The 27,978-nt window shown below is 34.8% G+C and overlaps 1 protein-coding gene across 1 annotated transcript in view; it reads right to left on the bottom strand.

Moving 5' to 3' along the window:
• The window catches only part of LOC145288327 (CD109 antigen-like), a 252,965-nt gene that overhangs the window by 40,751 nt on the left and 184,236 nt on the right, over window positions 1–27,978 (bottom strand). The window contains exons 24-27 of the mRNA XM_080136322.1: window positions 27,028–27,198; window positions 24,558–24,618; window positions 17,270–17,435; window positions 5,565–5,642 (exon numbers count right to left, since the gene is read on the bottom strand). Of these exons, the coding sequence (XP_079992448.1) occupies window positions 5,565–5,642; window positions 17,270–17,435; window positions 24,558–24,618; window positions 27,028–27,198 (476 nt within the window). The remainder of the gene's footprint in view (window positions 1–5,564; window positions 5,643–17,269; window positions 17,436–24,557; window positions 24,619–27,027; window positions 27,199–27,978) is intronic.

The following is a 27,978-nucleotide window of genomic DNA, read 5'->3' as shown; positions in this document are numbered from 1 at the left end:
ATGAAATGAAATAAATAAGTAAACAAATAAATAAATAAATAACTTAAAACGAGAAATAAACGAATTGAAAAATGCGAGGAATTAAATAAATAAATAGAGCTTATCTATAAAATAGATAGATAAGGAATATGCCGCCCAAATAAAAAAAAAAAACAAGCCATTAAGTCTTAAAATAGAGAAGCAGCGCTGACGAGGGTATAATATTACTTCAGGTCTAGGCAAACACAGAGACAACCGTCTAGTTAAAATGAAACCGATACCTCCCTGCTGTGATAGTATAACCTGGCCAAATCGTACTTCCCCTCTCCCAACCCTATTCCCCTTATTTACCATACCTTCCTCCAAAAACCTCTACTATCCACATTCATAAACAATCATAAATTATACACCCACATTTTTTTTAAAGTATAATTCACTACCGGACATTTCTTTATATACAAAACGAATGGAACTGTGATTCTAGTTTCAATAAGTTTACCGCTATTGTCTGACGAGTTGGGTCCTTTTAAATAGGGATTCCACTGAAACATGTATGCACATATGTAGTATAATAAACATACTATATATATATATATATATATATATATATACATACAGAGAGAGAGAGAGAAAGAAAGAGAGAGAGAGAGAGAGAGAGAGTGTGTGTGTGTGTGTGTGTGTGTGTGTGTGTGTGTGTGTGTGTGTGTGTGTGTGTGTGTGTGTGTGTGTGTGTTTAAAGGCAGCGAACTTTAAATTGAAAACTATTTTGTTTAAGTACAGGTTTAGCATTTTTAGTTCAACCTGGCTTGAAGAAGAACACTCCAGTCTGCAAAAAGTGTCTAGAGAGCGTTGTCGACTCCCCCCCCCCGGTAAGGACCCTCAGATGATTAGCCATAAACCGTCAAAGAGAGAAGGCAAAGCCTGGGAGGATATCCTAGAACTGAACAAAATCAGCAACATAACATAATCAACAGAGAAAATGTGCTCATGAAGAGACACACTAGCAGCGTTTGCAAATTGTACAAATTTTTTTTTGAAATATTTGATGTATAAATAATTTCACGAAATTGATTTGTCAACTTCTTCGTGTAAATTCAGCCCATTATATTATTTTTTTTGGGGGGGGAGATATGTAAAGTCCTATATTTAGGCTGATAAACTAAACACAAGATCACTTGTAAGACAACACCCAACACGTTATTGCCTAAATACAGTCTAATTTAATGCACAGAGTTTGTGAAAATTGGACCTCTGCATTAAGCCATATACATGCGAGCTACGGGGGCTATATGCCCGAAATTGCATATAAATTATAAATGCAAAAAAAAATCTTTGGAATTGACCACATGTTTATATAATAAAAACATTTTTCTGTGATTTACTTTAATTTAAAGTTCGCAGCATCTAAGAAAAACACCCTATATTTTGGAGTGAAAGAATACTTGATTCAGAGTGAGAATTGATGTAAGATAACAATCTATTTATCTGTTCCGGCTCCTTCCCGGACAAAGTGACTCTCTCTTTCGCTCCAGATTTCCCTATTTTCCAAGATAACAGTTGGCGTCATGTGCAATTTGCTGGATATACATGGATCTAGTTCGTGCTATGCTCGTATGCCCGTGGAATCCATAGCAATACATTTCCCACCAGCTCTTGCCCTTCTCTGACAGTGATCGGCAAATCGTAGACGTCGCTACCTGATGGTACTAGATATGGCAGGTAGGTTGCCATAAAGTTGCTGTTTCGTAGGATGATCTTGTCAAGATATATTTAACACTGTTCGAAGCATACGGGTGTACGTGCCGTCTGAGTTTACATACCTGGGTAGCAATATAGGTTCCTTGGAGAAAAATATCAAAATTCGCATTTCAAACGCGTGGGCTTCATTGAATAAGCTATGGTCAGTATAAATTTCAAGGCTAACTGAAAACTGAAAAGGCAGTTCTTCAGAGGATATGTGGAGCCTGTCCTTGTTTACAGTTCTATAACCTGGATATTCACTAAAAGATATCAATATGCGCATTTAAGAAGTTTAATCCGAGGAAAAAGGTGTGAAAATTGATTTTTTTTACATGGGGGTCACCACTTATCAAGGCCCAAAGGCCACTCAGGGATAAGGGTTATTGCGTGTACAGTAATCAATGAGATAGTATTGTAGTAATCATTAGTATTGGGGGTTTTGATAGAGTGTCTTACTTAAGGGGGCGGTTTGTCAGGAGTTTGTTTATGTTGGACTTGAAGACGTCCAAGTTGTAACAAAACAGGCAAGCGGCAGAGAGTTCCACTGGCGTGCAGTTCTAAGAAAGAAGCTTTGCTCATGGAATCTACGTTTGGATTTAGGCACAGATAAAGAGTGGGGAAAATTATTGACAGTAGTTTCAGCCAGACGGGTGTTTCTCGTGAAAGATTGGCGAGGGGTGAACGAGGGATTGGAGCTCAGACCAGCACCTGCCATGGAAATAACGATAAAACAAAGACAGGCTCGCAACGTCTCTTCTGTGGGAGAGAGGTTTCAGGGAAGTGAAAAGGGCATCCCCCACTAAGCCACAAAGTCTATTTTGTACTCTGTCAGGGCAGGATAGGCTGTTTTTAGCAGCTCCTGCCCAGATGTGGCAGCAGTACTCCATCCTTGGACGTACTTGGCTTTTATACAGATAGAGAATTGCACCAGTAGTGAGATATCTTCTAGAGCGGTAGAAGGATCCCACCATCCCTCCAGCGACCCTAGCAACAGATTTGATGTATGTGTTCCATTTCAGATCAGGAGTAAAGGTCAAACCCAGAAGCTTGTCAAAACATGGAGCCTCTCCAAGACGAGAGCCGTCTATTTCAATTGATGCCAGATGGGATCAGAGCGTTGATGATGTAAAGATAGAAGCTTGGTTTTGGGTGCATTAAAAGTGACCAGCCACCTCTTCCCCCATTGTACCACGCGCTCAAGATCAGAGGAGAGAGAATTAGAGAGAACTTTGTTATTTATGGCCTTTGATGTGTTGCCATAGATGGTCGTGTCATCAGCATAGATGTCAACGAATGATTTAAGTATGTGTTTTGGAAGATCATTGATGTAGATCAAGAAGAGAGTTGGACCCCTGGGGGACTACAGCATTAATACTGTGGGCCTCTGATTTCTGCCCATCAACCACGTTAAACGTTATGTTATATATGGGGACCCTACGCCAATAAGTAGAGATTATGTAAACTAGTATGAATTTTGACGAGGGTTACATTAAGTACATGTCAGGATAACCTGACGGCAAGCAGAAACAGACTTAGCTGCATCTTGATTGAAGCAAGAGTGCAAGGTTACCTCCTCGACAAAAAGCACTAGAAATTGAATAATATTGCATAGAAATTACGACACGTGTTCGAGGCGCAGAACTTTCTGGCAACTCAAGTAACGAAAAGAGAGAGAGAGAGAGAGAGAGAGATCTTTTTTGTTTCCATTCAAACATATTTTTTATTTAGACAAAACACTTACGTTGCTTAAAGACAGTGCGCACAATCCACGAAATTATTCCGCTTTAAAACTCTTAACTTTTAATGTTTTCTGGTGAAACTATTACACTCCTAAAATTAACTAGATTATCTTTTTCCTAACACATAACTTACATTTATTGTTTGCTTAATCGTGAATCCATTGACGATTTTCGAGTACGGTAACGAACGAGAGAGAGAGAGAGAGAGAGAGAGAGAGAGAGAGAGAGAGAGAGAGAGAGAGAGAGACTTATATCTGCTTTACATTAATTCCGACATCCGTTCTTAACAGGGATAAGTTGGGAGTGTCCATTCCAAAACGCATTCTTACCATGAGGATGTTGGAAGTGTCTATTCCAAAGCCATTCTTAACATGGGGAGATTGGGGTTTGGGGGTTGGGTGTTGGGCAATACCAACAACAGGCGTATTTAAACATTTTACGAGGGTCTGGCATGCTTCCAGCGGGTAACGCCGGTTAACGGATCCTGCTAGTTAAAAATAAATATGTAAATCTAATTACAAATAAAATGTATAAATCTAATTAAAAATAAAATGCATAAATCTAATTAAAAATAAATTGTATGAATCTAATTAAAATAAATGTATAAATCCAATTAAAAATAAATTGTATAAATCTTAAAGCGAAAATGTGTCTGTCTGTATATATGTATGTATGTATGATTGTATGTATGTATGTGTGTTTGTGTGCGCTAAAAACTTTCGACACACAGAACAAAAATTCACAAACTTGGTAACATATTGAAGCCCCATCCTTCACCCGAAAAATATCGAAAAATTGGCCAAAAACGTTAATTTTTTTCACCCCGAAATCGACAATTTTCGACAGGGGGGTCAATAAAAACGGTCCTCTCGTGACGACCAGTTCTACGCATGCGTCAGATGACGTCATGGCCTGATTTACTTTAAATAGTTGAAGAACTGACTAAATTTCATGTACGTCGCGTTAGCTCAGTTGGTTAGCGCGTTGGGTCATTATCTAAACGTTTTGGGTTCGAATCGTGGTGTGAGATGTCTTCTTTTTTTTTTCGATTTTTAAAATTTAAATATTGACCCAGTGTTATTTAAGCCATTTTTCACGTAACGTTCGTTTTTTTGTTTTTATTTTTACTTCGCTTATCCACCCCCGACCACACACCCCAAAACACCCGAGTACCCACCGATTTTTTAAATTTTAATATCGAAACAGGCTTATTTAAGCCATTTTTCACGTGTTTTTTTAACGTTCGTTTTTCTGTTTTCTTTTTTGTTTTTGTTTTTCAGATTTTTACATTTAACATCGTTCGTTTGCCTTACGTTGTTTTTTTTTGTGTTTTTTCTCGATGTTTTGATTACCCTTCCCCCGCTTAAGTTTTAACGTTCGTTTTTCTGTTTTCTTTTTTTACTTCGCTTATAACAAACAAACCTGGTCATTGACCTCATTTGCTGAATAGCTATTGCTTACCTCGTCGTCGTCATCGTCGTTGTCGTCGTCGTCGTAACGCTCGCACAAAATCTTAACTCTATGACTTCCGTGCGGGCACCTGTCAATTTTGTTTTTACTTAAATAAATTCAAAAATCTTTCAGTAACTCATTCTGGCTGGCCGAACGGTTCATGTTTTTTTCACATTTTATTTTCCAACTTCGCCTCAGGGCTTCGGGTTCGATCTTACCAACTTACCAAAACTTTTTATCCCCCCCCCCCGGTTTCTTCGGGTTCGATCTTACCAACTTACCAAAACTTTTTATCCCCCTCCCCGGTTTCTTTTTTATTTAAGAACACGCTCACCTCGAAACATCCGGGCAACGCCGGGTACCCCCGCTAGTTAAAAATAAAAGAAGAAAGAAGACGATTCACGTAATAAGATTGAAGTTTACATTAATAATAAAATTAAGACGTTTCATAAATAGTTGTCTTTTTTTTTATATTGATTTTAACATCTTAGCTAGTTTTGCTATTTGACGTCATTTCCTTTACTCCATTCTTCCTACAGAAAACGATGGTCTCTAATGTAAATGCAATCATTTCGCTTTAAAAATACAACAGGAGAATACATATGAAGAAAGGCGAAAAATAGAAACAAATGAAAGTCTAATTAATAAACTCACCGGATTGAGGGGTTGTAAGTCTATCAGAGCCAGCAAAACATAGATGGTCAACGGGGTGCTAGTTTTCCCTCTTCTCAGCTGTAAGAAAGAACAAAAAATATAAAAATACAATCGTATTATTTTATGAAAATTTTACAATGCCGAAGAAAATACTGTTGTGGTTCTGTGATTGTCAGGAAGAAAAACACAACTCGGTATTTTGTGGAAACAAATATATTGAATGCAAAAATTATTACAACAAATAAATAATGTGCTTATACTTCAGTCCGACTGCCATGGTGCAAGACTCGTAGATAACCGTGTGCAAACGTCGAGACACATTTTCTCCCGGTTTTATGATAACTGGAAAATTTCATTATTATCCGTAGGGTGAACACACCACAAAACCCACCTCCATAACTTTAACTCCGCAGGGATCTAAGTATCGTTTACTCCCATGGTTTATCATTATAAGGTCTGGAGACTTCTGTTTGGAGCCACGGACAACGTCGCCCATGTCTCTAATTCTTTACAATAAGATGTAAGATCTGCGTTTCTTTAGTAATATCATCCATTAGTTTCGCAATGACATTCGAATTCCGTTTTGACAGTTCTGTTAATTTGGTTAATTTGGTATTTCGACGTTTATACAACGAAACTGAATATGATATGGTTAGACCAACGTTGTATATCGTGATAAATTGGAATTGTTAAACTTACCGAGGGTAAGTAGGAGGGAAAGTAAGACACCCACGTCTGTGGAAGACGTTGGAACGTTGTTGTTAAATAAAATGAAATAAAATGTAAAACAAAAAACGGGTGCTCAGATTTGATAGATATGCTAGTCTCGTTAAATCTCGCTGAACGAGAGGTTGGTTGTATAAAACATGTTACACTCGGTCCCCCCCCCTAGGTATTTAATGTTTTTCAGACAGAAGACACGTGTGTCTATGTTACCAGTTTATTACTGTTACAAGAAATGATTATTATTTTGCTTGTAAACAACGACGTCTTTTATTCACTCTTCACTAAGATAATTCCGACAATATGTTAATCGTATTTACGGCTCGGGTTGATATTGGTTTTTGCCTTTTTATTAAAACTTCAAACTCATTTTGTTTGAGTTTCTAAATAATTTCCATTTGATGTTTCTTTGTAACATTTTTATTTTCTGTTTTATCTTTTTAATTGTTGCGTTATTTCCCAATGTCGTTTCGAATTATATGCTTTGCTCTTTGCAGTGTCGTATGTATTTCATTTGATTTGAGTTCGGTTGTTTCTCATTTCGTAATTTCGTTTTCCAGGTTGTAACTAAAATTATTGATCCAAATAGCGTTTTTTTGTTTGTTTGTTTATTATATTTTTTTTATTTTTGTGAAAATGCATGCTTATGTATAAAATTTGTGAAAATGCATGCTTATGTATAAAATTTGTGAAAATGCATGCTTATGTATAAAATTTGTGAAAATGCATGCTTATGTATAAAATTTGTGAAAATGCATGCTTATGTATAAAATTTGTGAAAATGCATGCTTATGTATAAAATTTTGACATTTTATTCGAAAGTTTCTATGATTATTTTTGTTCTTGTTGAAAAGCATTTCCTCAAATCTTTAATTTGCTCCAATATTCTTTATTGGAATTTCTTAGGTATTTTTCTTCTAATAGAAGCCGTTGACTTTTGTTGATACTTAACAGTTTCCAACATACCACATTATTCTGGATCAATCAGGTATTACGGACCCAAGAGAATAAGCAAAATGAAAGCGGCGACCTTGGATCTACGCGGATTTCTTTAGATTGATCTGTGTGCCTTGATAATGTGTTGATGCCTATGAAAAAAAAAAGAAAAAGTCCAATGTGAACAAGTTCTAATTGAATCGTCCCCCTAAGTAATCCAAGTTACAAAATTCCCACTGTTTACTATGCTAAAATCACAATAACTAATGTATACCTATTAACCCTTATCCTCGAGTGGCCTCTGGGCCTTGATAAGCGGTGACACCCATGTAAAAAAAACAAAAAAAAAACAAATGAATAATAAACTTCAGTTGTTTTGTTTTTCATCGCAAGATCATTTTTTAATATATGGAAAGATTTATTTCGAATGAAAATAAAAGATACTGTCATGACGTGAGTTACCGTCCCTTCAGATTAGCTGGGAAGAGTTATTTACCCTTAAATAAAGCGGGATTCGTCATTATTACGATCCAGCTCTTTTAAGCTGAACAGTATTTTGTGTTATTCGTTTTTATTGAGTTAGCGGCAATAAACAAAAAACAGCTAAGTTGTTTTGTAGCCTGGCAGTATTTGTTTTTATTACTGGTCGTCGCCACGTACGTTTATTATAAAAAAATGGGCGCCATATTGGAAACTTGATGAATAGAATAATATAAGTTACGTATTCTTTCCTTCCATTCCTTTGTTTTGCCCCAAATAATAATAACGATGATATCTAACCATACATGTGAACCACTTGTGGTGGGAAACGTCAAATTTGGAGGAATCACTCAAATTTTTCCAGAAACAAGTGTGAGCTGTACTTCACTGTGAAACGTATCCTCGAGGAACAAGCAAGTTGACCATATCCTTTTATTATCCGGAAATCAGACTTTAAGGCGTTATAACTTTTGGTCGTTCAAAAACAAAGTTAATAGACGCAACACAACGGCAATTTGGGAGAAGTTTTTAAAACAGATAAAACTTTTGGATTGCACGCTTCTACTTGCAAAATTACTCGCAGAAAGAAATAAAGAACATTGCTGATTTTCAGGCGAGATGTAAACTGAATGCAAAAATGTAAGTTCAGAGATGAGCGTGGGATGGAAAACCGAGTAACCAACCAAAATATTACCGAAAAAACATACCCAGAATTAAAAAAAATCTCTTTAACAACATGGAGGCCGTGTACATGCCAGAAGTGTTAAATATACACAGGCGCTTCGAAGCTTCATATAATACAGATGAGCGAACCACAAGGGAAACTTGACAGCCAAATAAGTGCAATACAGCATAGACCTACGAACACAGATAGCTGTGGTAAATGTGAACGTATCCGTCAACATGGAAACTGACCAGCTAGAGGCAGCGTTTGTTCATCCTGTGGTCAGACGAGCAACTGGTTTATAACAAAAAAGTAAAAAGAGACCCTGATATGCAGCCACACACGGACGAACAGATTTATAAGAAATGATAAAATTCACATACCGGTACAGCACGCTCATAAAACTCGTGAGCACTCTATTAGCGTTCAGGATAAGATAATGATGGTTGATGACTTTTAGAATATGCCTTTTCATTCAGTGAAAACGCACACAAAAAGAATACCCTGGATGTAATATGACCAAATAAGAAAGGCGTGTACGAATTAAGAATTAAGATGGACACAAGCGCGGAGTTGAATATACTCCCCTTACATATATTCCAGTAACTGTTTATGGAATTTGTAGATGAAAATGGACAACCACATTCTAGCACGATACAGAAAGAAACCACAGTAGTTACGGCTTACAATAAATCCAGTATCCCACAGCACGGATCCGTACGGATTCAATGTGCGTACACGTGTGAATGGAGATACATTAAATTCATATGGAGTGACTTCGCCGGGACTTACTATGCTAGGATTATCCTCTCTCCAGAACTTGAAATTGATTACTCTACACTGCTCCATTCAGAGAACAAAGTGTCTCACAAGCAATTATGTAGCAGGTACTTCAGTATTTCCGACGATACCGGAAAACCTGATGGAAGTATATCCAGATCAATTTGATCGGATTGGGAATTTTGCAGGAAAAAAAAAACCATCGTACATTCGACCAAATAACCATCCGATAGTTCTGTAATGAAAATCATAACTTGGCTAACATATATGCGTGCTTCAAAGGGTCGGTCATGTAAAAATAAAGAAATAAACAAGAGAGAGAGTGAAAGAAAAGCTAAAATGGCGACACCCAATTGGTTTTATGGTTGGCGGTCATATGAACTTTTGCCGGGGTAAAATTAATCCCAATAGTTTGTTTATAGTGCATGCAAGTCAACCTGAAGAAACCAGCATAGATCCGAGGTCATCTCTTTCATTTTCCATATTTTTGTGTCCTTAAGACCTAATTGATCCCAATTTTCTTCCATCTATTGTCACTTAAATAGGCTACCGCATTTTTCTGTGTATGAAAAAAATAGTTGACACTTTCTTAGTGGAAGATAATTTTTCACTTTTAACGAGAAAAAAATAGTTTGTGCAAACTTAGTTGCATATTCCTAAATAAAGAATCAATAAAACGAGGAAAACTGACTTTTTTTTCATGGTTGAACGATTTAGTTTTTAAACCTTGTTTTTATTTAGTCAATGATTCACAACCTTTTATTTAGTCTGCACCCCTCAAGACATTTCTCTCAAACCTTCCTCCCCCTAAAATTTATATTGGGTTCAAGAATAAGTTTTGCCTAACATATAGCTAATACCCCACTTTTACATAAACTTTTCTCATATACCTGAAATATCGTCTCGCACCCCCACGTTGGAAAATAATATGCCCGGCTTCAAATCCAATGTAAGCAAATTATTGTTGAGCTGCTCCTTAAATAATTAAAGTCAAATTTCCTCGTTGGCAATATTGTGCTTTGAAAGCTCGGTAACAAATTAGACAAATCGGTGGTATATTCACAAGAGTGAGTATTTACAAAAGAATACGATGCTATCGTAAGATTGCTGCGAAACGTCGTCCTATATATCTATATACTCTTCAATCTAATAGGTCCCACTTTGTCAACTAGGTTCCAACCCCTGTCCCATCGCTGCATTGTTGCATCTCTGTGCCTGTTTTACAAGAAATTTAATAGAATGTACTCTGATGAACTCGTTGCACTTGTACCCCCTCGATATACATATCCCCGACAAACCCACTTAGCAACAAAATCTTACCCTTTCACTGTTGAAGTCGTTAAATGCCAGAAGGCTTTCTACTCTAATAGTTTCTTTCCTCGAACAGTTAGATTTTGGAATTCCCTTCCTGCTACCTGCTTCCCTGACTGTATAAATCTAATTATTTATGGGTTTTTTTTAATATATGCAATAATTGAACATGCAATAAGTCTGGATTTATAACACGGTGGAAATGATATTTAAATAAGGTTTTCATGTCCTCTAAATAACTTAGCATAATTTCTTTTTTTACCGAGTTTGTCTTTACTATAGCATTGACTTATTAATTAAGTGACATGGCATTGTAAGCGGCGAAATAGTCTATTTAAGTGAAGAAAAGTTATCGGTTACAATATGCCTGAAAATGGAAAGAATATTAGCTTTAAATTATATGCGAACAGTTAGGAATTTTACTTAGCTTTGGTTTTTTTTTCTTGGATACTCGAGGCTAAAAAGCATGGTGGTCGTTTCACTTGGCCTCATACGGTCAAATGGCACTTGTGGTACCAAGATGCTATCTAATTAGGGAGACAGTGTGGGCTGATTTAGAGGGAGGGGGTCACTTAGTGAAAAGTGTTCCATTTGGCGGCGCGACATATTTCTTTACATGTGTATCGTTTTTAGAGGTATTAATGTTAACAATTGAATACGCGTTTCAAACAAATATGATGGAAATAAAATATTAATAGATATAACGTAAAAATAATGGCATATATAACGTACAAGGTGAAAAGCGGAAAAAACTGAAAAGGAAATGTGCAGTTGAAAAGTACAGCTTTAGGAAAGAATTTAAGTAATAAACTTACGGTGCGTAAGGATTCGTTGAAATAAGTTTTAACCGTCGTGAAGGAAAACCATCAATAAATTGAGAATCATAGAGTTTTAGGTTTAATTCAATAAATCTAATTATTTATGGGTTTTTTTTTAATATATGCAATAATTGAACATGCAATAAGTCTGGATTTATAACACGGTGGAAATGATATTTAAATAAGGTTTTCATGTCCTCTAAATAACTTAGCATAATTTCTTTTTTTACCGAGTTTGTCTTTACTATAGCATTGACTTATTAATTAAGTGACATGGCATTGTAAGCGGCGAAATAGTCTATTTAAGTGAAGAAAAGTTATCGGTTACAATATGCCTGAAAATGGAAAGAATATTAGCTTTAAATTATATGCGAACAGTTAGGAATTTTACTTAGCTTTGGTTTTTTTTTCTTGGATACTCGAGGCTAAAAAGCATGGTGGTCGTTTCACTTGGCCTCATACGGTCAAATGGCACTTGTGGTACCAAGATGCTATCTAATTAGGGAGACAGTGTGGGCTGATTTAGAGGGAGGGGGGTCACTTAGTGAAAAGTGTTCCATTTGGCGGCGCGACATATTTCTTTACATGTGTATCGTTTTTAGAGGTATTAATGTTAACAATTGAATACGCGTTTCAAACAAATATGATGGAAATAAAATATTAATAGATATAACGTAAAAATAATGGCATATATAACGTACAAGGTGAAAAGCGGAAAAAACTGAAAAGGAAATGTGCAGTTGAAAAGTACAGCTTTAGGAAAGAATTTAAGTAATAAACTTACGGTGCGTAAGGATTCGTTGAAATAAGTTTTAACCGTCGTGAAGGAAAACCATCAATAAATTGAGAATCATAGAGTTTTAGGTTTAATTCAATAAATCTAATTATTTATGGTTTTTTTTTTAATATATGCAATAATTGAACATGCAATAAGTCTGGATTTATAACACGGTGGAAATGATATTTAAATAAGGTTTTCATGTCCTCTAAATAACTTAGCATAATTTCTTTTTTTACCGAGTTTGTCTTTACTATAGCATTGACTTATTAATTAAGTGACATGGCATTGTAAGCGGCGAAATAGTCTATTTAAGTGAAGAAAAGTTATCGGTTACAATATGCCTGAAAATGGAAAGAATATTAGCTTTAAATTATATGCGAACAGTTAGGAATTTTACTTAGCTTTGGTTTTTTTTTCTTGGATACTCGAGGCTAAAAAGCATGGTGGTCGTTTCTCTTGGCCTCATACGGTCAAATGGCACTTGTGGTACCAAGATGCTATCTAATTAGGGAGACAGTGTGGGCTGATTTAGAGGGAGGGGGGGTCACTTAGTAAAAAGTGTTCCATTTGGCGGCGCGACATATTTCTTTACATGTGTATCGTTTTTAGAGGTATTAATGTTAACAATTGAATACGCGTTTCAAACAAATATGATGGAAATAAAATATTAATAGATATAACGTAAAAATAATGGCATATATAACGTACAAGGTGAAAAGCGGAAAAAACTGAAAAGGAAATATGCAGTTGAAAAGTACAGCTTTAGGAAAGAATTTAAGTAATAAACTTACGGTGCGTAAGGATTCGTTGAAATAAGTTTTAACCGTCGTGAAGGAAAACCATCAATAAATTGAGAATCATAGAGTTTTAGGTTTAATTCAATAAATCTAATTATTTATGGTTTTTTTTTTAAATATATGCAATAATTGAACATGCAATAAGTCTGGATTTATAACACGGTGGAAATGATATTTAAATAAGGTTTTCATGTCCTCTAAATAACTTAGCATAATTTCTTTTTTTACCGAGTTTGTCTTTACTATAGCATTGACTTATTAATTAAGTGACATGGCATTGTAAGCGGCGAAATAGTCTATTTAAGTGAAGAAAAGTTATCGGTTACAATATGCCTGAAAATGGAAAGAATATTAGCTTTAAATTATATGCGAACAGTTAGGAATTTTACTTAGCTTTGGTTTTTTTTTCTTGGATACTCGAGGCTAAAAAGCATGGTGGTCGTTTCTCTTGGCCTCATGCGGTCAAATGGCACTTGTGGTACCAAGATGCTATCTAATTAGGGAGACGGTGTGGGCTGATTTAGAGGGAGGGGGGGTCACTTAGTGAAAAGTGTTCCATTTGGCGGCGCGACATATTTCTTTACATGTGTATCGTTTTTAGAGGTATTAATGTTAACAATTGAATACGCGTTTCAAACAAATATGATGGAAATAAAATATTAATAGATATAACGTAAAAATAATGGCATATATAACGTACAAGGTGAAAAGCGGAAAAAACTGAAAAGGAAATGTGCAGTTGAAAAGTACAGCTTTAGGAAAGAATTTAAGTAATAAACTTACGGTGCGTAAGGATTCGTTGAAATAAGTTTTAACCGTCGTGAAGGAAAACCATCAATAAATTGAGAATCATAGAGTTTTAGGTTTAATTCAATAAATCTAATTATTTATGTTTTTTTTTTTTAATATATGCAATAATTGAACATGCAATAAGTCTGGATTTATAACACGGTGGAAATGATATTTAAATAAGGTTTTCATGTCCTCTAAATAACTTAGCATAATTTCTTTTTTTACCGAGTTTGTCTTTACTATAGCATTGACTTATTAATTAAGTGACATGGCATTGTAAGCGGCGAAATAGTCTATTTAAGTGAAGAAAAGTTATCGGTTACAATATGCCTGAAAATGGAAAGAATATTAGCTTTAAATTATATGCGAACAGTTAGGAATTTTACTTAGCTTTGGTTTTTTTTTTCTTGGATACTCGAGGCTAAAAAGCATGGTGGTCGTTTCACTTGGCCTCATACGGTCAAATGGCACTTGTGGTACCAAGATGCTATCTAATTAGGGAGACGGTGTGGGCTGATTTAGAGGGAGGGGGTCACTTAGTGAAAAGTGTTCCATTTGGCGGCGCGACATATTTCTTTACATGTGTATCGTTTTTAGAGGTATTAATGTTAACAATTGAATACGCGTTTCAAACAAATATGATGGAAATAAAATATTAATAGATATAACGTAAAAATAATGGCATATATAACGTACAAGGTGAAAAGCGGAAAAAACTGAAAAGGAAATGTGCAGTTGAAAAGTACAGCTTTAGGAAAGAATTTAAGTAATAAACTTACGGTGCGTAAGGATTCGTTGAAATAAGTTTTAACCGTCGTGAAGGAAAACCATCAATAAATTGAGAATCATAGAGTTTTAGGTTTAATTCAATAAATCTAATTATTTATGGGTTTTTTTTAAATATATGCAATAATTGAACATGCAATAAGTCTGGATTTATAACACGGTGGAAATGATATTTAAATAAGGTTTTCATGTCCTCTAAATAACTTAGCATAATTTCTTTTTTTACCGAGTTTGTCTTTACTATAGCATTGACTTATTAATTAAGTGACATGGCATTGTAAGCGGCGAAATAGTCTATTTAAGTGAAGAAGAGTTATCGGTTACAATATGCCTGAAAATGGAAAGAATATTAGCTTTAAATTATATGCGAACAGTTAGGAATTTTACTTAGCTTTGGTTTTTTTTTTCTTGGATACTCGAGGTATAAGTTTAAATGTAATCAATATTTTGTTAATCTTTCCTAGGCATGTTCCCAAATAGTAACTATTTACGTTCAAGTTATGATATGCTTTGTTAGGGGTAAGTAATTATATATATATATATATATATATATATATATATATATATATATATATATATATATATATATATATGATAGACTCTCCCCGTCGATTTCGACGTATGAGGTTCAGACAACCCATATTTCTAAAACTCATTTATGCTTTTGCCTCTGATGACTTTTTAGTCCAGCAAGGGACTTGCAGACAAGGCCACAAATAGAACATGAATGTGGATTTAATGCTGCAGTTATTGGTTCGGCTGGTAGTCGTTTTGCTCTTACTCTGTTTTCTTTCAGTTGCCTTAAGCTTTCAGATTGAAACCTCTGGAGACCTTCAAAACACCTTGATCTCCATCCTTTTCGGTCATTCACCTCATCTTCAAGACTCCTGTATGGTATGTTCACTGCAGACAAGTTACTCTTCAACTTGTCCTTGTACCTAAGCCAAGGACGTCCGACAATTCTTTTACCACCCTCAAATTGACTGTACATCGCAATTTTTGGAATTCTGTCATCGGGCATCCTCAATACATGACCAGCCCACCGCAATTGCGATTGAATAAGGAATAATTCAATGCCAGATATTTTCCATTTTGTGAATAATTCGGCATTTGATAAGACCACATATGGAGCGTAGACAGCTTTTGTGGAAAACGTCCAGCTGATTAATGTGATGTCTGTATGGAGTCCATGACTCAGATCCATAAAGAAGAATGGAAAGAACAACAGCACGGTAGACAAGGATTTTTGTGTCTAGTCGAATACCCCTTTCGTTCCACAAGCGATGGCGGAGATTTCCAAAGGCAAAAGTGGCCTTAGCAATTCTGTTGACAATTTCATCATCAAGAGAACAGCCCTGGTTCACCTTGGTACTAAGGTAAGGAAAGGAATATATATATATATATATATATATATATATATATATATATATATATATATATATATATATATATATATATATACGGTGTCTGAAAGAATCTAGATAATCATAGAATAGATAAGATCATGTTATGACACATACGCTTAATTGTACCTATTTACTATGCCTCCCCACGGGACAGAGTTAGACACCAGGGTCGTTTTTTAACGTGGAGAAAAGGTACAAAAATAAAAATTGTCTCAGTCGTGAAGGATTTCTCCTCCACTGAAAGAGAACAAGAAATAGAAGTGCAGCATCTGAAGAACAGATGGTATTTATTTGCTCCCCCACCGAGCAAATTAGGCACAAGGCCAATTTTTAATGTGAGGAGTGAAGGGAGGGGGAAGGGAAAAAGGGGACCAGCTCCCGAGAGGTGGGAAATGGGAGCTGGTTAAAGGTCAGGCATGTGGGGTTGCCCCCACATCTGGTCTTTGCAAGTCATAGCTAGTCATCGCTTGCAGTCTTGACCAAAAGGCCAAGGAAGATGTACATACGCTTAATTGTAGATTGAATTGTGAGTCGGGGCATAATTAATCTCTTCTAAGAAAATTGTTACCACATCTGTAAATAAAATACCGAGTCCAGTTATGGTCAGTTTAAAAGAACACAATTATCTTAATATTCCAAAAGTGACAAACGCTCCTTGCTAGCGACAATTAATCAATGGTGAACAACTGTTGTGATAAAGCAAAATAATTTTCAATGGTAATTGAAAGAGATGAAGAGTGTTAGAAATATGCGGAGACATGTTATGAGACTCCAGAGAGTCTTATTTGCTATTGTCATTGATGTTGTAGTAATATTTATGCTGTATTCGACATAAGTTATAGTTCTCGTTGCCAGTGTTGTGTGCGACATATGTCTGGGATTCGGAAGAAGTCTGATTTCCTCGTCGTCAGTTATGTAGCCTTGAAGAGCGGGTAACAAATAAGACAACACGATGGTATATTATTTACAAGAGAGTGTGTTTACTAACTTACAAGACCCAGGGATCGCTTCGAGATTGTCTTAAGCTCCTCTGATAGAGTCTATATAATCACGAAGGAAATAGATCTTAACTGTAGATCAAATTACTAGTCGAGGCATGATCAATCTCTTCTAAGAAGTTTTCTCTAAATAAAGCCTTTGGAAGTTAACACTTGTCTCCCTTGTGTTCCCATGCATGATTAGATTCGTCTTAAGTTAAACAGAAGATCAAGCCCCATCGCATGGAAAAACGACGATAAAAGAAATGAAGTGACCGCGCACGTATGTAAAAGAAATTGATTTGTTTTTGTTTTATGAAAACGCTACACTTCGAGCTCACCGTGAATAGCGATCTACACGTGAAGAGAAAAGGCGACGATGACAACACACATTGGTCCTACCATATTTATTTTTGTCCCATCAAGGTGTTGTGAAGATAATTGTTTAACTTACCTGTACCAGCTGATGAATGATAGATCCGATTTCGGCGTAGCTGCCATCGCTGCGTTGCTGATTAATCAACCAGTTAACAGAACTTGACAATTTCTCCTCATCGACAGCGATTGAATTTTTACCTTGACTTGCTAAGTAAATATTTCTGCAAGCCATTGCAGTCACCCTAAAATATAAGCGATACGCGATAAATTATCCACATATCTTGACTGAAAACAACATCTTACTACTATTAATTGTGTTGCGTAGTTATCTCTAATAAAGGGGATGGTGTGGGTGATCATCTAATGGTCAGTCTATTAAATATATGTTCAAATGCTTTTGTGTGTGTGTGTGTGTGTGTGTGTGTGTGTGTGTGTGTGTGTGTGTGTGTGTGTGGTACATGTCATGTATTTTCGGACATACCTTCTGCGTCGTCGTGTTGGTCCATCTGGAAACATCTCGTCTTGGAGGGGAGACCTGGTACCTGTTTTGGACGAAGATTTATTTCACTCCAAGACAAGGAATCGGTTTTATAGTTTATTTCACTTTCCAGATGTCTCGCAGAAGAATGGAAAGTGAATCTCTGACTTGCGAGGTACACGTCAGCGTCTCCCCCCCCCCCCTCAGTGAAGGGGAGGAGACAACGGTGAAGCCGTTCGTCCTCTTCTAAGTCTAAACCAAATCTCAACGATTCAACTAAATTGATCACGTGACTCACACGCAATCCGATCAGCTGATCTTGACTTCCGGTCAACGTGTCTCAATATAATTTACACACCTCCCTCTCTCTCTCTCTCTATCTCTCTCTCTCTCGATCCATTCTCTAACAATTGTAATAAAACAATACAAACTAAGGATACTTCCAAGGCTGCTGCAAAGAGAGGGGTTCCCTCTGGTCTGCTAGAAAATCACTCACACCAGAGAATATCCTATATTTTACAAACCCACAATTTGTTCATATATGGAGTATTATTGCCACATCTGAGTAGATGTACCTACCACTAGTCCTTCACTCTTAGACAGGGTACAAAAGTGTCTCCAATCTAATAGGTCCCACGCTATCTGCCAAGCTCCAACCTCTTTCTTATCACCGCAATGTTGTATCTATTTAACTGTTTAACAAGTACTTTAATAGAATATGTTCTGTTGAACTCATAGCACTTATGCCTCCTCAATTAATCCTGGATTAATCCTCGATCAATCCGACAAGCAGCAAAATCTCACCCCTTTTATTATTAAGATCCCTAAATGCTGGAAAGCCTTCTAATATAATAGTTTCTTACCTCGGACTGCCATACTTTGGAATTTTCTCCCTGTTTCTTCCTTCCATAACTGTATTAATGTGCAGAAGTTTAAATGTAATGTGAACAAACATTTCGCTGATCAACTCCCCACGGTCCCCTGTTAGACATGATCCCAAATAGTAGTTCCTTACGTTTCAAGTGGCAGTACGCATTGTTTAGGAGCGAAATGGAGTAAAAAACGGTAAATTGAATTCTGTGAAATATTCATATCTAGCGGGGGGTACCCGGCGTTGCCTTAGTTTTTAGAGGCGTTTGTGGTTGGGGGGGGGGGCAAAATGAAAACAAATCGAAGTCATAACCCTGTTTAAATATTATAAAAATAAACAATGTTAAAACTATAAAAAAAATCGTGTAAAATCAAAAACAATTTAAAAAAATGAACGTGATGCAATACAAACGGTCCGGCGGTGCCCGTGTGTTTGAAAAATCCCAAAAAAGTTTGAAAGGGGGGCTCCAACTCGATTCATTGAGGCGAAAACGCAAAAAAAAAAAAAAAAAAGAAACGGCATAAGTAACCTTGTACGATTCCACACCGGTGTGTTTCCTCGTAGTGTTCCTTGTGAACGCATCCGCTGAGGTGTAAATGGGGAGAGGGGAAGGAGGAATCTAATAGAGAGAAAAGATGTTGCAACTTCCATTGAATCTAAGCGATTTGGGCAGTGGGCTCTCACCGGAAAGAAATATAGGAATGTACCATTGTCGAGGAACTGTAGAGGTAATAGGCCTATAGCAAACCTCAGATAATATGCTACAATCTGTACGCATTACATTTGCATGCAATGTCATGATTTTTAATCATATTAAGGTCAAAGTTGGAGGGAAAAAATGAGTTCATTTTATTTATATAGAAAGAAGAAGAAGAAAATAGAATAGAAGAAGATAGATAGATAGAAGAAGATAGATAGAAGATAGATAGAATAGAAATAGAGAGAAGATAGATAGAGAAAGAAGAGAAGAAGAAAAGAGAATATTTTATGAAAATATATAAACACCGCATTTGAGGCGGTTCGATGTTTCGGTAATTTGTACAGCACATCATTTTCACTATCGTATTTTAATATATGGTTAAATGGCAGTTTTAGTTATTTAGAACTGCTTTAACGCTTCACCGCTCACTCATTTTTCGACCAAATTTCAAACAATTATTACAGTTTATAGATCACCTTCTCAGCTATATTATGAAAAAAAAAATTAATTTTCCTTCAGTAAAACAAAAGTTATGAATTTAGTGGTATTCAAAATCGTAAAAATACGTAAGGAGGTGAGCGACGTTTTTTATGGCTGGTTTCCATAGCAACCAAGTCACTTCAGCGACTAGTGTTGCTACAAATTCACTGCTGTCGCGAAAAAGAAAAGTAACAAGTGAAACAGAGAGAATGAAAGAATGAAAGGGAGATAATTGGGGGGATTTTATTGAAGCAGACGAGTGCCGTACATTGTTATTAAATATGCGTATGTTATGTTGATGAGCGCAAAAAATAATCAATGTGTATGTTATGTTGATGAGCGCAAAAAATAATAACAAAGAACAAGTGAATTTATTGTGAGCCTGCAAAAATCAGTGATTACAATAGAAAAATGTGAGCATGAAAAGCAATCTGGTTAAGCTTAGACATGGAAAAGTAAAGGACTAGTTGTTAAAACTGGAAAAGAAAAGGGCAATATATTCTAGTAATAGATATAATCAATTTATAACTTTAAATATTGCAGCATAATTTCTTTTTAATTCAATCTAATATTATATAATAAATTCCTAATGCTGCAATATTTTAAGTTATAAATTTATTATATTTTTTACTAGAATATCTTGTCCTTTTCTTTTCCAGTTTTAATCACTAGTCCTTTACTTTTCCATATTTAAGCTTAACCATATTACTTTTCATGCTCGCATTTTTCTATTGTAATAACATTAGAATAGAACAATAGTGAAAGTGTAGTTTTATATCCCCTTTTTCTTCTTTTCTAATTGCAGTATTTTCATCAAAAAATATACTTGCTGCTCTATTAAAAAACATGTCTAACACATTTTACATTCCTCAAATTCATAGTTACTGTATTCGGAATTATTGGATCAATGATAAAACAGGGCAAATTTTAAAGGCGGCGAACTTAAAATTGATATTTTCTTTAATTGCGGATTTGGCAACTATCGATTATTTTGAGTTCCGCTTAGTTTGGCAATTTATCATGAGGTTTCAGCAGAACGGGTCACGTGCCACACAGTGCTTAATAAGATAAATTTAATTAGAGAAACATTTGATGAGCGAATAATTTTATGAAATGAACCTGTCACTTGACGACCTCGGTCGTGCGATTTATACCAGTTAGATTATATTCTGTAGTTTGGTTGTTTTGTGTTCCGGCATATTAATCTTTTTGAGGTTATTTAATATCGAATCTAAATATTTTGGAAATAGTATTCATGTTGCATCCAGTTATTTTGTAGAAGATTTTTATTCTTCAAGTTCTTTGTATCTTAGTTTGTAGTGTTTGGCATGTTTTTTATATAGTAACTTTTATCCTTTTTTGTTCTCTGTCCTGCAGAACACGAATGAGTTTGTCAATGGGAGAGGGAAAAGGGTTACAGCATAAATGTTTGGTACATTTTAAGTTAGGAAATCAGTCAGGAAGTTGAAGAGATAGAAAGAGAAAAGGGAAATGGGAAAAGGAGAAGGGAAGGTGGTTTGTTGTATTTGTTTTTAGTTTTGCAGAACATAATAAAGTTTTGCAGAACATAATAAAGTTTTGCAGAACATAATAAAGTTTTGCAAAAGGAAGTAGAAAAACAAAAACGTATCATTTCATCTCAGGAAGCCAATATCTTCAGACAGCCTGATTTGGTAGGATAAGTATATTCTGTTGGGATATGTAAAGTCCCATGTCTACGTTGTTAAACCAAACACATTTGACCACTTATCTTGTAAGTCGACCCGTTCTTGACGAAATGCAGTCCAATTTAATGCATAGACTTGTGAAAATTGGACCTCTAGACTACGCCATATACGCGATAGCCGCGTATATTCGAAATTATATTTAAATTATAAATGACAAAACTTAATCTTTGGAATAAATCACAAATTTGTATAATAAATATATTTTTCTGTGGTTTATTTTAATTTAAAGTTCGCCTGCTCTATAAAAAACAAACAAACAAAAAAAATGTTGTATTGGGAGTCCCAGCTTAAATGCTATCTAGGTAGTTTTTAGAAATAAAGACTATCTAGGTAGTTTTTAGAAATAAAGAAAATAAGAATGTTTATTTTCTCATTAGCTTTTAGAAATAAAGAAAATAAGAATGTTTATTTTCTCATTAAATAGTTTAGCAGGGTTAGTTTTGACAGCTGTCAAACTCAGTCACCTTGAGTGGCTCAGATAGAGTGCACCGGAAATTGGAAGGTGACACTGAATTCTGGGTAACTTCCGGTGATGATGAGACGGTTGAGAGAGGGTCTAGGTGCCAGATTAAGCGGACGGGAATTTGGGTGCCTCCCGACAACCAGGATCCGAGATGTAGAATTTGCCTTGAATAAAGATTGAAATTTCAAGTCCATCTTGTTTGTTCATCAATGAATCTGTCTGCAGTGACCCGACTCCCAGCAAGATGGAGAACCAGCGAAGGAGAGAATATCATCGCTGGCCAAGGCAAATTCAGGTATGTTTGCATTGCATTTGTTTGCGCATACACGTCATCGGAAACATCCCTAGGCAAGGCAAAAAAAAAAAGACTTTAGAAGAATCACACACCCACCCACATAAGAAGAACATTGATAAGAACACAATGTACAGTAATGAATGTACTTCTAACAGATCCCTTCTAATATAACCAATTATGCAACAAAAACATCCTATCTAAAAATAAAAAGAACTTGATTGTTTAATTTTTAGCTGTGGTGAAGACATCAGTTCTCTATATAATTTTAACATAGATTTACCCTGGTCAACTATGTTCAATTGTCTATGAGAAAAACGTAAATATTATTTTGGTAACTTACAACAACTATAGCAATATAATAATATGTCAATATTTTCTAAACGCCTTCATGGATTTAAAGACGTTCGATTGATTTTATTGTAAACCGAATTTTTTATGTTCTTTAACTGAATTATCTTTCCAAAAATATTTCACTTTTTCTTGATGGCTCTGTTCTCTGCCCTGTTTCCCCACAAAGAGTGTATACTTCATTGCCTTCCACCGTTCTTTTTTACTGGTGGATAAATTCCAATATTTTTTTCTGGTTTCGATTACCAATTCTGTTCTAAATCCCCTTCCGATACAATTCCAACTCCAATTTTTTACAAATTTTCTAAACACATTTTTATCTTCAAACTACCGTAAAACCCTAATCTGTGGACATATTTTCGCAAAAGCTAAATTACTCATGATGATGGTGATGGGTGTCGTATTTGGTATATGAAGTGATTGATATGTGCTAAGTATCGATTACTATCATAGTGAGATAGCAGGATGGGTCTTGATTAAAAAGGATACAGAAAAACGAGCATACATTTCTGTTTGTAGATTTTCAGATAGTAAAACTCCGGGTGTTCCAAGGGGCCGTAACTCCTGTTACACAAGAAGTTATCTCCATTTTATTGCTTTGCAGCATTACATTATGGGTTCGTACATTACACGTGTAGATTTTTCTAAGTAGTTTTTTTTTTTTTTAATATTTTCCCCGTGATGTACTACTCTAATAATTATTTTTTTGTTCCCGCCAACGCCGGATATCCTTGTTAATATCTTATCATACCTCTATGGCGCAATTTTCCTATCAAAAAGAGAACATTATTCAAAGATCATTTTCAGATTTTAGATAACGGAAAAAGAAAAAGCTTTTCTTGGGTTTGTAATTTCCTTCTTTTACTTCCTGTTTCCCCGACCATACCAACATGTAGAAATATGAAATGTAATTCTTACAAACACCCAGTCGTCCAAATTTCGCTTTAGACTTACCCACTTTAAATTTAGCTTTTATCGCAGTAGATCTTCGTATTCTATAATATCCTATAATATACCTTGATTCTCTGAATAAATGTAAAAAAGCGAAACAAAAATAAAAGTAAAAGGATTCACGACGCCTAGTAGGTGCACCTAGCAGTATATATATATATATATATATATATATATATATATATATATATATATATATATATATATATATATATATATATATATGAAATTAAGTCACAAAACTATATATTGGTGGATATAGGTTTGTTCATTTATTCAATAAGGGAATACAAACAGATCAAATAAAATTATAGATTATTATTTGATATTTTTATTTCATCTATTTCGTTCCTAATGAATCCCACGCACAACGCCGCATCTCCACTATGTTACCTAGCATCTTCTCTACTCTTCTGATGAAAAGAATTAGGCTTCGAAATGCCTTGGCCTAAAGAGTCCCTTCTATCCTCCAACTAATTGTTTGTATTCCCTAATTGAATATATGAACCAATCTATATTTACCAATATATAGTTTTTGTGACTTCATTTCCCATTCCTATTGTTCTCCTATAGAAGCTCCAATGATACTTGTTGAGCTTTATGTTGTCCAGATAAGTCTCCTCTTATAGAATTGAGCTCACTCTTTTCCTCTAACGCACTCAGTTATATATATATATATATATATATATATATATATATATATATATATATATATATATATATATACGTTTCGCCTGTCATGCGGGCTTTCTCAATTAGTTGTAGATGCACCAACCCATATGTTACAACAGTACAACATGGATAGGCAGATTGTGGCTTTGTAAAGATATAGATGGTGTGAGTGATTTTCTAGCGGCAGACTTGGCAATGTTCTTGTGTCGTTTTATTTATATCTTCTGTAATTTACATACTAAACGGAAAGTGCAAACCTAGACGACGCCAAGTAACCCTGTTTTTATTAGTAAAGGTTGAATAGATAAGACACAGTAATAAGAATAAATAACTGTAAAACAATTGAAAAAAAAATTAAAATGTATCAGTGCATTCTTACCAGACACTACTTCTATCATATGATCCGCTACTTTCGTGGCATTTTTGCACACTTTGGTAACCTGCAATAAGAAATGAAATGTATTGAAAAAAAATGTAATCATAATAATTGTAAAAGTTTTGTATATAAACTTAGTAAATGTAATATATAAAAGCTATATTTCTGTCTGACAGTCTGTCCGTCCGTCTGTCTGTCTGTCTGTGTGTCTGTATCCATATTTTTAAACTATCTCTTCTGAAACTAAAACTCGCAGAGCGGCGCTAGGGGCCTCAAATGATTGGATTTTTTATAGTCTGTTCTTTTATGGATCGTTAGCTGGTTTAAATAGTTTTGATGGTTAAAATAGTTTTAATGGTTTAAATATTTTAATGGTTTAAATAGTTTTAATGGTTAAAATAGTTTTAATGGTTAAAATAGTTTTAATGGGTCAAAAATGGATCAAAATTTTAAAAAATCGTTTTACATTTTGTACATTCCTCTAAGTTTATTTTTAATTTTTAATCAATACATTGGTATAGTGGTAATGTTATCAGGTTTAGATGCTATAGTTTTGCTTAATTGATATAATATTTAATGGATATAGTAAGTAATAGAGATAGTAATTAATAGAAATAGTAATTAATCGAGATAGTATTTAATGGAAAGAGTAATTAATGGAAATAGTATTTAATGGAATTAGTAATTAATGGAGATAGTATTTAATAAATATGTTATCGTCAGAGATAGTATGTAATTGAAATATTAATTAAAGTATATATTATTTAATGGATATAGTCATTAATGGAGAATTGAATTAATGAAGATAGTACTCAATAATTAACGGATATAATAATCAACGGATATTTTAATTAATTCTGGCAATATAACCCAGCAATTAATTTAGTCAATATAACCCAGCAAAGCGAAATGAAAGAAAATTCTTCCGCTTTAATGTGGTGTTGAATTTTTAGAGAGATATGATCACGTGTTCGTGTGACAGAACAGTTTTTAGCAGTTTGAATCAGGAAATAAACGAGACATGCTCGATAATATAGAGATCTATGTGAATATTTTCTCAAGACTCTGTCCATTTGGCCTTTTATTTAAGGCTAAGTAAGTAAATTAAATAAGAAGTAATTAAAACTTTGAATAAAACCTTTGGACGCTTATAAGCCTCAATTGTTTTCCATGCATGAGTAGTTTCATTTTGAGTAGAACGATTATTACGAGTCACGGCTTATACATGAAAAAGCGACGATAAAACAGAATAAAAGGTCAGCAACCGTGCACGTATGTATAAAAAAAATTATTATTAGATTTATTTTTGATAGATCACTGGAAAAACCTCAAAAGTGCACGCGTTTGTCGCAAACAACGTGTGTGAATTGTTCGTTTAATGGTATTTATTTGCTTCCCTACCAAAGCAAGACCGTTTTTAATGTGGAGAGAAAACTAGTTTCTTAAAAAGGAGCACTCTGCCAGTTGCAAAAATACAAAATGCCTTGGTGTATATGGGTTTCTCCTACATTGACTGAGGACAGACTAATATAAGTGCAGTATCAGAACAGATACTACTCTGATCTTATATATTTAGTTTATTGAAACTCAAATTAAATATACATTTCAATAAAGAAAACATTAAAAGAAATATAAATCAATATGATTCACAACAAATTTAGGCATGAAGCCGTAAGAAATTTGGAGGTCGAGGGTCTTTCTATTCGTCTACAAAACTTTAAGATTATTCTCATCCGGCAGCTTTCACCACAATACCGCATTCACACTGTTAAATCTAATTAAAAAAAACATCAAAACGTTTTAAATGTGTAAAGAGTATGTACATTGTGCGTGTAATTTTTTTTTTAATTAAATTAACCCTTTATGACCTGATTGAACTAATTCTTTCAGTCGTAAATAAATAGAACGGCATAAATAAAGTAGAAATTGATTTAAACACGCCTTGTACGTATTAGTTCAGTATCTGGGTAGTTGCCAGATACCTGCAGATTGCAATTATCCATTGCTTACATTCAGTATCCCGCCATTTAAAATTAACAATAAATATTTTTTAATCTACATCATAATTCAGCTCATAAAGGGTTAAATATGGGATATATAAAAGTCATTGAGATATGAAAACTACACTTGGATCTTAGCTCGAAGGTCAGATACCTTAATATTTTTTGTCATAAAAAAGGTTACACATGGAGTAGTGTACACCATAGTTGTACCAGACTGCTTTAACTGTTGGCTATATCTTTATGTGAACCACTTTCAGCAATTAACCATTTTAATCTTCTGATAACATCTTTGTATATCTCTTTCTTTCATGGTCATACATGTATATTTGATGAATGGCAAACGTGTTGCTTACTAAGAGATCTGAAACCCTTAATGCATATAACACAATTATATGGTGTAGAGTATCACTTCTATGTATTTTTTATAGAGCTAGTTCTTTGATTAATCGCTATTAAACTTAAGTATTTACCAAATCTTTTAGAACGTATAAGTTTCCAGTTATATGCATTCTTTTGTAGGAATGTTATGTATTGATTTGTGAAGACGCAAAAGGAAAGCTTTGATACACGTTGCTCGCAGGAATCGGTTGGTTGTAGCACAATACTCGGCATATAATAGAGAATAGTGGCCATGATGTCACCTGCAAATAAAATAAAATAATATTACTACTACTACTACTACTACTACTACTAATAATAATAATAATAATAATAATAATAATAACTGCCACAGAGATAAAACATGAAGCGTTACATGGAACCAAGAACATTGAAACTGCATACCTATGTTCTCTAACCCCACGTCCATCTCCCATTACTGCATTCCCCCCAAAAAAAAAAAAAAATTGAGACCAAATAGCCAAGTAGTCAAGGAAGAAAAAAAGCCCGAGGAGTGAGTACTGACCAGACCTCCACTGTATAAGTGCAAAGAGAACTGGGACCTTGGGGAGGCTTATTGCCACTCAAATTCCAGTAAAAACCAATGGCCACTGGCAACGAGAAATCAATGGAAAGCAGCTGTTGCGATAATGCAAATTCATTTGCAAATACTATAAAAAGAGGTAGAGAGTACTAGAAAATCTGGAGAGACGTTGTCACTCAGCTTCCAGGGAACACCACAGGCTGTATTCAATGAGATCTTTGATGGCCCATGTGAAAGCTCCTTGTGAGCCAACAACAACAACAACAACACTACCAACAACACTACCAACAACAACAACAACAACAACAACAACAACAACAACAATAATAATAATAATAATAATAATAATAATAAACTCACGGAAAAATGCGATTAAAACTAACCACACATAAAGCTAAAATAGATAAAACACAGGAAAACAGCAAATACAGGCCCTGTAGGCAAAGAGACGAAACGATAAACCAGATAATAATTTAATGTCGCAAACTAATCCAAAAGG

This window comes from Euprymna scolopes, chromosome 2 (genome assembly GCF_053919585.1).
Source record: "Euprymna scolopes isolate OS-2025 chromosome 2, ASM5391958v1, whole genome shotgun sequence".
NCBI classification, from domain to species: domain Eukaryota; kingdom Metazoa; phylum Mollusca; class Cephalopoda; order Sepiida; family Sepiolidae; genus Euprymna; species Euprymna scolopes.
Note: the sequence above shows the minus strand (reverse complement) of the source record. Positions and strands in the feature narration are given on the sequence as shown.